The sequence below is a fragment of the Perca fluviatilis genome, chromosome 8 (genome assembly GCF_010015445.1).
Source record: "Perca fluviatilis chromosome 8, GENO_Pfluv_1.0, whole genome shotgun sequence".
NCBI classification, from domain to species: domain Eukaryota; kingdom Metazoa; phylum Chordata; class Actinopteri; order Perciformes; family Percidae; genus Perca; species Perca fluviatilis.
The window spans coordinates 34,662,992-34,674,254 of NC_053119.1; the positions used below are offsets into that span (position 1 = coordinate 34,662,992).

The window sequence follows — 11,263 nt, forward strand, 5'->3', positions numbered from 1 at the left end:
TTAATTCTTAAGTCTAACTGTCTGGTTGAATGTTATGGTTTTGATAAAGGGAGACTATGAAGCTACATGTATACCTTCCATGTGTCGGCAAGGGTCCAATTCGGTCCATGTGGCGTAAATGTCAGCAAGACACAATGACTGATGGGTAATATTGCATGTGAATGTCTGGCGAAGTTATGAACCGGTGTTTAGTTTTTCAGTTCACAGTTCCCTTTAAACTGAGCATTTTTGCTTCCTACAGTTTGTAATCTTAGGGGGCTTTCACACCTCCGGTCCGGACTCACAGACTTTTCAGTTTGATCCGAAACCAAAATTACAGGTGTGAAACCTTTTGTTCAATGTTCATTGTTCAATTTATTTATAAAGCACATATAAATTCTGGACCTTGCCACTAGTAAAAAATACTAAAATCCTATCACATCATTAACACAGCACTCATAGATGATCAAAAGCCAGAGTGAAAAAGTAAGCTTTCAAATGTCGTTTAAACTCTGTGAGAGAGGAACATTTCCTAATATAAGGAGGTAAACTATTCCACAGCCTGGGAGCAACGGCCGCAAAAGAACGATCCCTTCTCATTTTCCTGTACGTCCGCGGGACTACCAAGAGATTTAATGATTCGGAGCGAAGTGCTCTCTTTGGTTTATTCACCTGGATTAGATCGGCTATATATGTCGGAGCAGTGCCATGTAGTGCTTTAAAAACAAATAAAAGTATCTTAAAATTAATCCTTTAAAAAATTAATAAAATTAATCCCAAAAACCGGCAACCAATGTAGTTCTTTTAATACAGGAGTAATATGTTAATTTTTCCGAGTGCCTGTCAGTAGCCTTGCGGCCGCATTTTGGACTAGTTGCAGTCTGTTTAAGGTTTTCTGATGAACACCATAGTACAATGCATTACCATAGTCCAATCTTGTGAAAATAAACGCATGCACTATCTTTTCCAGGTCTTTCCATGTTACAAAAGGCTTAATTTTAGTAGATTAGTCTTAAAGGAATATTTCACCGCTGGAAAGCTGAATATATCTTTAAATTGGGTCACTTATGTAGTAGAAATGTGAAAACAAAATTGAAATTGGTGCCTTCTAGGCCGAGAAAAGCCAGAAAATGTGTTTTGGTCTTATATGGATGAAAAACACCAAATCCCAGAATGCACCTGCTTCGTTGCTTTGAGTCCACTCCCCAGCCACGCCTACCGCTTGACAGACCGACAGAGGCATTCAACTCAACTCAAGCGTGTTTTATTGTCATTTCAACCATATACACGAAACAACGTTTCATCGCTACTCAAGTGGTGTTACACATTTAACATATATAAAAACGACATACGAAACAGGCTACATTTAGTACACACACTTTATAGGCTCCGTAAAGTTCAGCTAACGCATACTAGCATTAGCGCTTGGTGGGCTGTAAACACCGAGCATAATCACAGCCGTGAATTAGTGTGTAATGTAGAATGGTCGGCATTTAACAGTCACAAACTCCACCAGCAGTTAGCAGTTAAATGGATACAAATCACCACATTTCTGCGCCACTCGGTGTTAACACAGCCCACTTCTTTTACCTGGCGACAGAGCATCTCTAGCTCGGAGGGCTAGCAGGCCTGGTAGCTGGACAGTCCGGTACACTATTCAGGCAGGTTTCCACAACAACAAAAACACGGCAGTCTCTGAACTCACGTTGGGAATGTCGTTGAAGTTGGATGTAGTCCAGTTTGTGGTCTAAATGAGCGGGACACTTGCAAGCAGGATCCGTAAAGTTCAGCTAACGCATACTAGCATTGGTGTAGCTAAACACAGAGTATAAACACAGCCGTGAATTAGCGTGGAATGTCGAATGGTCGGCATTTAACAGTCACAAGCTCCACCAGCAGTTAGCAGTAGCTAGTTGGATTTTATTTCTACACCAGTCCGTTTAACACAGCCCACCTCCACGGGCCGGCGAGAGCAGCCTGGTAGCTGGATAGTCCAGTACACTGTTGTTCAGGCATGTTTCCACAACAACAAAAACACAGCAGTCACTGAACTCACGTTGGGATTTTCGTTGAAGGAGGATGTAGTCCAGCTTGTTGTTTAATGAGCAGACACTTGCAAGCAGGATGGCTGGGACAGGTGGACAGCTAGCGTTAGCTTTCCACCTAGCCGATGAGGATGTCCCCTAGCCGGCAAGCGGCATTGAGCGATACCGCTGGTCTCCGTGCGAGGCGAAGCTCCGTGAGTTATGCCGGAATTGCGTCTGTAATCTGTACCGATGTATCCGGTGGTACACGCGCTCCGGTAGTTTGAATGCAGATAATTGTTGTAAATGTTTTCTGCTGAAAACCGAGAAGCCTGTTTAGCGAAGATTCAAGATGGCGTTTTCGTTCCGAATACCTCGGCCAGACTCGGCCGGTCCAACCCCTGTGGGCGTGTTGAAAACATACGAAGAAGTAGATCCTACTACTGGCTGTAGTCCTTTGCCTCTGGCCCAAAAATCTTCCAATGACGCAAAAATCGTCATTTTACGTCATCCGAAGATTTTTTCCAGGCCCCAAATGCAGAAATCTCTCGTCTCAGGGGGACATGAGGGAGGGAGGCACGGTCATTCAGAAATACTATCGGGTTTCTACTGATACAAAGCTGAATGCTAAATCGGTGAAGTATCCCATTAACTGAAAGAAACTCATTTTGACTACTTGATTTATCTGTTTATCAAATTTCAGTGCACTATCGCAGATTATACCTAAGTTTTTTACTTGATTCATCAGATAAGGAGATAGTGTGCCCAATTCAATTTCCGATATATTAGCGGACTCTGAAGGGCCGAATAAAATCATTTCAGTTTTTGACTCATTTAGACATAAAAAATTTGCCAACATCCACCTTTTAATCTCCCCAAAACACTCTGCCAGCCTTTCAACAGCAGCAGGGACAGTTGGTTGTAAGGGAAGATACAACTGCGTGTCATCCGCGTAGCAGTGAAAGGAGACATCATATTTACTCTGACCTAAAGGCAACATATATAAGGAAAAAAAAACGCTAAAATAGATCCTTGTGGAATACCGCATGATAAAGATGCTGAACTTGACATACATTCTCTCATTTGCACTGAAAAACTTCTGTTTTGAAAATAAGACTTAATCCAGTCTAAGACATTACCTCGGATACCTACATAATTTTCTAAGCGTGCAATTAAAATATTGTGGTCAATTGTGTCAAACGCTGCTGTAAGATCTAATAGCAGAAGTAAGGTCACGTCACCACTGTCTGTGGCCATAAAAACGTTGTTAAAAACTTTTAATAACGCAGATTCTGTACTGTGTTGTTTTTTGAACCCCGACTGAAAAACTTCACCGATAGAATTATTAATAAGGAAGGACTCAAGTTGAATGAAGACTGTTTTTTCCAGAATCTTTGCTAGATAGGGCAGCTTTGAGATTGGTCTATAATTGCACATCACACTCTTATCTAAGTTTGTTTTTTTCAGTAGAGGATGCACTATAGCATGTTTACAATAAGTTGGAACAATTCCAGACAGAAGACTCTTATTAATTATTGATAATACAAATGGACCAATCAGTTCAAGAACTTTCTTAAATAGTATTGTAGGAACAATGTCTTGAGGAGAGACTGTCGACTTTAATTTACCAACAATATCTAAAAGTGTGGATAAAGAAATAGGCTCAAAATCAGACAACACAGCATGAATTACAGGTATATCCATAGACTCATATGTATATATATATATTCCTGCGGATGTCCGCTATACGTCCGACAAAGAATTCCAAAAGATTCTCACATAAGTCCATAGGTATAACTCCAGGCACCTCTAATCTGGGGTTCAGAAATATATCAATTGTTGAAAAAAGGATTCTTGGATTTTGACGATTTTTCTCAATAATGTCTGAAAAAATCTGAACCTAACCGTTTTTACAGCCTGTTGGAATTTACCTAAGGAGTCTCTTAACATTTCATACGAAATTTGTAATTTATCTTTCTTCCATTTACGTTCACATCTTCTACAATCTCTTCTCAATGATTTAACGTGTTCATTATACCAGGGAGAAGGCTTATTTTTTCTGCTCACCTGTCTCAAAGGAGCAATACAGTCTAGTGTTTCTGTGCATATAGTATTAAAATTATTAATAGTTTCTTCTACACCAAGATGTGGAGATAGGAGGTCCGTAGTCATATGCTGCAATTTCTCCATAAAAGACACATTAAAATCTACGTGTGAGTTCGGTGTTAGAGGACGGTGTAATCTTTTAACTGCACAAGGTTTTTTCAGCTGACAGGGAAGAGAAACAGTACATGAAATCGGATTATGATCAGATAACACAAAATCTTCAATAATAACATCCTTGACACCTAAGCCGAGTGATAGAATCAAGTCCAGAGTGTGGCCACGATTGTGTGTAGGGCCGTTCACCATTTGTTTAAAACCAAAAGAATCAACAAGATTTAAAAAGTCTTTTGCTAAGGGGTTTGAGGGACAACATACATGGATATTCAAGTCCCCCATCACTAAGATATTATCATATTTTAGAACAATGTCGGCTAAGAAGGCAGCCAGTTCTGAAATACAATCCTTATTTGCTCTCGGTGGTCGGTAAATAACCGCACAAAGGACAGGTGTAATTGTATGGGATTAGTTTTGTGACTTTAATTCCAAGCAAAACTTCTCAAGTATCAAACAAAAAACACTAACTCAAGCAAAAAAATTGTCACCTCAAAGGTAAAACTTAAAACTTGCAAACAAAACATTTGTGTAGTTGTAAACTATTGGTCTTTTATTTGTTTGATATTATGTCCTTTTGTTTACAGTTCCCTCTGCTTCTTTCTCAATGATCAGTCTTTTGCTCTCTCCATCACGTTTGCAGTCATGCTCCCAGCTTTCTCGTTTCCGCTCCCGAGAGTTTTGCTTGCGATTCTGACACAAACATCGCGCTGGGGTCTTACAGGGGTGCGTCCCCATTGGCTAATGAGTGTTAAGGGGAAAGTTTGAGTGACAGCTCAGCCTCAGTGCAGGTAAACTAACGTTAGAGACTCAGAGTCTGGTCTGAAGGATACACAAGCCACTCCACAGGGGATTCCTACAAGATTAATAAAGTGTAAGTATTATTAATATATATATTATCTGTGATCTATGTTGCAAGCATGGTTAGTAGACATTTGTTGTTTCGTTGTGTTAAGTGACTAGCTAGCTAGCTAGTAAAGCTTTTTTAAGTTAGCATTTAACATTAGCTATAGGCTACTGCTAACGTTATCTAAAACTTGTAGCCACTGGCTACCTTACTGAGCTAACCATGGGAATCATGTATTCTTCGTGAGGCCTTACTCAATGGAGCTGTATTAATTATCGTCTTCTCTCTGTAGAGACCTGCAGGACCCGAGCAGAGCTACGATGCTCTCCCAGGTGACCTTAGGTTAGTAACGTAGCTTTATTATGGTCTATTAGGAAAAATTATTATCCAGCTAACTACTAATTGTTGTGGTTGCTATTGGCCTGATAATACACAATGCTAGGGTATTGGTTAAGTTGTACAATGTAGAAGCTGTGAATGTAATGTATTATATCTAGAGGTCGACACATACTGTACAGTACAAATGCAGTGTTAACACTGCTTAACTGGTTCATCTTTATAGTTTTGTGCTCATCTGTACTTTCCTAATTATGACAAAGACTGGCTATTCTAACTCTAATTACATGTATTCTGTTGCATTTGCAAGCAGGTCAGCATAAGGAAAATGTTCATAGTGTTTTTAAAGCCTACACATTTGCTAATGGCTACTTAAAAGCAAGTTATTTTAATTGTAAATCACACAACCTTGGAAGCCTCAGTTATCAGTAAGAACTTTGTTACCATTTGATTTGTGTAAGAAACTTTGTTATAATTTTCTATCACAGCTCACATCAGGCAGCAAGCAGACCAACCAGGAGGACGTGGAGCAGCAGAGGGAGAGGAGCCTTCGGTCTCTCTGTGGAGGAAACACTGTGTGCGAAGGCTTCAAACAGCCAGGGTATAGACCAATAGTGTATGTATTGATCATATTTTGCTCAGATACTCAATTAACACTTACAATAACCTTTTTCTTAAGTTTTCATTGGTGTACTTGTAGTGTCCATTGTATGTCAATATATCCTACTACAGTATACTGTCCTGTAATTTAATTTGTGTTTACATTGTCTTACTGTAATTATATTTTAAAATGCACATAATATATTAAAAAAAAATTTACATTCACCCTTGTCTGTTTGGTTCATTATATAAAACAGGAAATAAGGTTGAGACTATTATAATGCTTTATTTTTAGTCCAATATAAAACTTCACATACATAATGGATATTTGAACATATTTAGCTGGGGCTCCGGTGGTAGAAGAAGCTGGGACTCAGTGTCAGTCATTATTTGCAGTACATCACAGGTCAGGGTCAGTTTTTCATCACCAACAATACACAAACATACTGAGTAATTGGGTTATGTATATATTTCACATATTCAGTTTCACCTAAGGCAAGCTGTATTTCTCTGCTGACTTGTGTCTGCAACAACACTACAGAGGGTGGTGCAGGAATATCACACACAACTCCTGGACGCCTGGGATCATCTGGTCTCCTGGGCTCACTGATGGCCCCCCCCGCTCCAGTCTGGACGACAGCCTTTTCTGCAGGACAGTTCTCTGAAGGGCTGGGATGTGGCTGTAGTCCTTCACTTCCTTGACTTCTTAAAGCTTGAAGTACCTTATTGGATGATAAAAAAGTGTTTGAAATTAGCTCAATAATAAATAATTGTAATAAAGCCTGCACTCTAGAAACATTTTTCTAGCTTTCTGAACACTACTGGAACACTTATTTCTGGAATATTATTGATCACACTTTCTAGATTCCTACCTCCACGTTGACTACATGTGTAAAGTAAGATATGGCCAGCCACCAGGACACATGCACATCACATCAAACCATCAGGATCACTAAGCAAAGTATTTGTCAAGGGCCTGGTGTGTTAGTTAAAGTACATAGTTTGGACAGTAGTAACACTATGCATTAATTCTAAATATTGTTGACATTTACAGCGCTAAAAAATACAAAAAATATGTCCGTTATCTGCCATCTTAAGGTAGTGCAAAGAAAGAACAGTGTCTACAGATGGAACATTATCTAATGTATGTGTCGAACCCTATATATATTACATTCACAGCTTCTACATTGTACAACTTAACCAATACCCTAGCATTGTGTATTATCAAGCCAATAGCAAACACAACAATTAGTAGTTAGCTGGATAATAATTTTTCATAATAGACCATAATATAGCTACGTTACTAACCTAAGGTTACATGGGAGAGCATCGTAGGTCTGCTCGGGTCCTGCAGGTCTCTACAGAGAGAAGACGATAATTAATACAGCTCCATTGAGTAAGGCCTCACGAAGAATACATGATTCCCATGGTTAGCTCAGTAAGGTAGCCGGTGGCTACAAGTTTTAGATAACGTTTGCAGTATAGCTAACGTTAAATGCTAACTTAAGAAAGCTTTACTAGCTAGCTAGCTAGTAACTTAATACAACAAAACAACAAATGTCTAGTAACCATGCTGCAACGTAGATCACAGATAATATATATATTAATAATACTTACACTTTATTAATCTTGTAGGAATCCCCTGTGGAGTGGCTTGTATGTCCTTCAGACCAGACTCTGAGTCTCTAACGTTAGTTTACCTGCACTGAGGCTGAGCTGTCACTCAAACTTTCCCCTTAACACTCATTAGCCAATGGGGATGCACCCCTGTAAGACCCGCCCACGCGAGATGTTTGTGTCAGAATCGCAAGCAAAAACTCAGGGAGCGCAAACGAGAAAGCTGGGAGCATGACTGCAAACGTGATGGAGAGAGCAAAAGACTGATCATTGAGAAAGAAGCAGAGGGAACTGTAAACAAAAGGACATAATATCAAACAAATAAAAGACCAATAGTTTACAACTACACAAATGTTTTATTTGCAAGTTTTAAGTTTTACCTTTGAGGTGACAATTTTTTTGCTTGAGTTAGTGTTTTTTGTTTGATACTTGAGAAGTTTTGCTTGGAATTAAAGTCACAAAACTAATCCCATATAATTGATTGAATTTCAAAGGCTTGAAGTTCAAAGCTTGAAAACTGCTCAAACTTGAGTAAGGTACAAATGAAATTGTTCTTAAAAATAGAAGCCAATCCTCCTCCCCTTCCTTTTTGTCGAGGAGAATTAAAAACTGAGAAATGATTTGGTACATCTTCTCCCAGAACGTATGTATTGTCAGTGTTCATCCACGTTTCCGTAATACAAACAAAATCTAAATCCCGAGCTCTGATAAACTTGTTTAGGATAAAAGACTTGTTTTTCAGAGAGCATACATTTATCAAAGCCAACCTTATAGCTGATCTTTCAATGTCCATGGACTCCAGCGACTGTCCGCGACCAAATGACACAGGGCGAAGATTCTGCGCGTCAATTCCATTCTGGTGGAAATGCCGTGCACGCCGAAAGCGACTCGCCACGGGCCCCTCCGGCACCACAGGCCGAATCCATCCAGACACCCCGCTCTCAGCACGCCAGCACAGTGCTCGACCGCCGCTCCAGCCCCACAACCGCACATCCACATGCCGCGGCACTCCCGGGGAAGAGACCAGGTATGCCTTTAGTTTGACCAGTCTTCCTCCTCGCTTTCCACGGCGACACCGTCTTTTCGGCAAAGGGAACCAGGGATCATGTTGCAGCCTCGTAGGAATCCTTTGCGGCGGTTTTTCAGCATAGGACTGGAGTTCCTCCCAGGCTTCTTTGGAGTGCTCCTCAAATATATTTTGGATATTTAAAAGTGTAGAGCGATCATACACAAGTGGCATGTATAAACAGAGTCATAAGTAGTGCTAAAACAGTAATACAAAACAGACTAGGCACGGACAGACGGCAAGCCATTGACATTGGCGCCATCTTGGAGCCAAATCTCGCTAGCCACAATCCGGACCAAAGAGCCGAAATTTGGTTCGACCACAAGAGTTAGTCTTGGTCCCGATCAAGCTGAACCGTGGTCCGGTTTGTTTCTAGTGTGAAAGCATGTTTTGGATGGTTCGGACATTCAGACCAAATAAAGGAAGCTCTTGCAGGCTATCTTGGCTTTATAAGACCTATGTAGGACCTTTAAGGAATAGCTCAGTGCTTAATGTGTACGTGAGAGAGTGTGACGTGAATGCGCTCAGAGCAGACAGCTTGCGGCTATCAGAGCAGCGAATAAATTCAATTCTATTACATTTTATTTATAGTATCAAATCATAACAAGAGTTATCTCAAGACACTTTACAGATAGAGTAGGTCCAAACCACAATCTATAATTTCCAAAGACCCAATAATTTCCCACGAGCAAGCATGGTGCAACAGTGGCGAGGAAAAACTTCCTTTTAGGCTTTTAAATCAGTGGTTTACTTGTTAAGTGGTAGTAAATGTACAGTGTAGGTTGCAGTTTGTCTTTCAATAAATGCTGCAGCTCCTCAAACCCAAAGTAAAGTTCCTGTGTCTTGCTTCTCAACAACGCAACAAAACAAAAAGAGCCACGGCAGCGCGGGGAGAGTAGCGGTCAGCTGGAAAAACTCAGACACAGAGGATAGGATACGAGAGGACAGGGAAGCCTGTCTACAAACCAATCACTTACAACTGTCAGGAGATGTAGCTCAAGTTTGAGATGATGACAGGATGTAGTTTTGTCACGTATAGTTCTTTAGTGCGCTTGCATAACTGCAGTGTGAAACCAAAACTTGCTGGATCAAATGCCAAAACATGAACCTTGGTCCAGACCTTGGTTCGGACTTTCAGATGTGAAAGTGCCCTTAGTTAACATGGCTGAATACCCTGTACAGTCGTATAGCAGGTTACTACTAGGCAAGTGGTATGCACCTTCTGCTTTTCTTAGAGTGGTGATGAGAAGCCTCCTACAAAGATAAACTAGGCAACATGTGACCTGTAATTTCTACCCCAGGTGATTGTTTCTCCCTTTTCACCATTTCCCAGCATTTAATTTACTGGGATACAGTAATTATGACAATAAAAACTTAAACTGCACAACCATACATTTTTGCAAGATATAGGATTCATGGTACCTGCCCCATCCCTACATACAGTACGTGCTTAGAAAGAGATACATTACTGACATACAGTATGTACTATATTATGTTAAGTTCGATAAAACATTCTCTGCCCTATGACATATTGTGTCTGAGCTACCTTTCCTTTGGGTGGCGTCATTGACAAACATGTCTTGGGGTCGTCCAGCAAAATCAGTGCCCTTGGTCACCATAGCCTCCTTCATGGCCTTCATCCCATTGATGATAACAGCTGGTCTGGTACCGAGGAACAGACTGTAGACATTCCCATAAGTATTCCTGAGCTGGGAAAGAACAATATAACAATGTTAAATGTGTTAAAATGCATATATATCACATAACTTCAGATGGACATTACTCATTGAAAGGGCAATTTACTAATAAACACAAAAAAGTTCAATCTTTTATCATCTGAAAGTGCAATTTAAGAACCAGCAAATGAGAACACATGGATTGAGATACAGTTGCAGAAATCTCCACACACAAATTTGCAATAACTTTGCTACAATAATGACTCCATATCTGTACCACTGGTTGGCTTTTGTCCAAATCCACAAGCACTTAACTATGTATAGACAACCTGTTGTGAGTATCCTTTACACTTAGAAGCATATTGTGCAAAGATTGTACTGGCTTTCCCAATTGTTTTTTATTTTACACTTAAAATTCAGCAGCCAATAGGTTTCATTCATAGTCTAGAAATGCAGTGTGGTCCAGCAATTGCTGAAACTATTACTATTAGGAAAAACACACTGGCCAGAAGTGTAAGTATTGAACCATTGTAGACACCTTTTAACTAGCTACCTACTAAAATGTATTAGTAACTACATCAATGCCATAACAATTTCAGGCATTGGAAGAGCAAAACATTAATTTCACGGTTTTTTCTTACCCTCTCAAAGTCCTTCAGGGGGTTCTCTAGGCTCATGTGCAAAATGTTTCCTAGTATCGGCAGGATAGGGGGTCCTGGGGGAAAGTTCTTGGGCCTCCGGGATTTGAGTAGAAAGATGAAGAATACAATGCAGAGCCATATCAAGAAGATTGAGGTAAACATAGTTGATGGACTGGACTGAACAGAAGAGGCAAGCTAATTGACTTGCTTTCAAAGTGTAGCTCATCTTAGTCCTGCCCCTTCTAGTTGTGTACTTTGCT

At 40.2% G+C, this 11,263-nt stretch overlaps 1 protein-coding gene across 1 annotated transcript in view; it reads right to left on the bottom strand.

The window, feature by feature from the left end:
- LOC120563673 (cytochrome P450 2F2-like) overlaps positions 1-11,263 on the bottom strand; it is a 34,947-nt gene extending 23,684 nt beyond the window's left edge. The window contains exons 1-2 of the mRNA XM_039808019.1: positions 11,004-11,263; positions 10,233-10,395 (exon numbers count right to left, since the gene is read on the bottom strand). Coding sequence (XP_039663953.1) covers positions 10,233-10,395; positions 11,004-11,165 — 325 coding nt within the window. The 5' untranslated portion in view covers positions 11,166-11,263. The remainder of the gene's footprint in view (positions 1-10,232; positions 10,396-11,003) is intronic.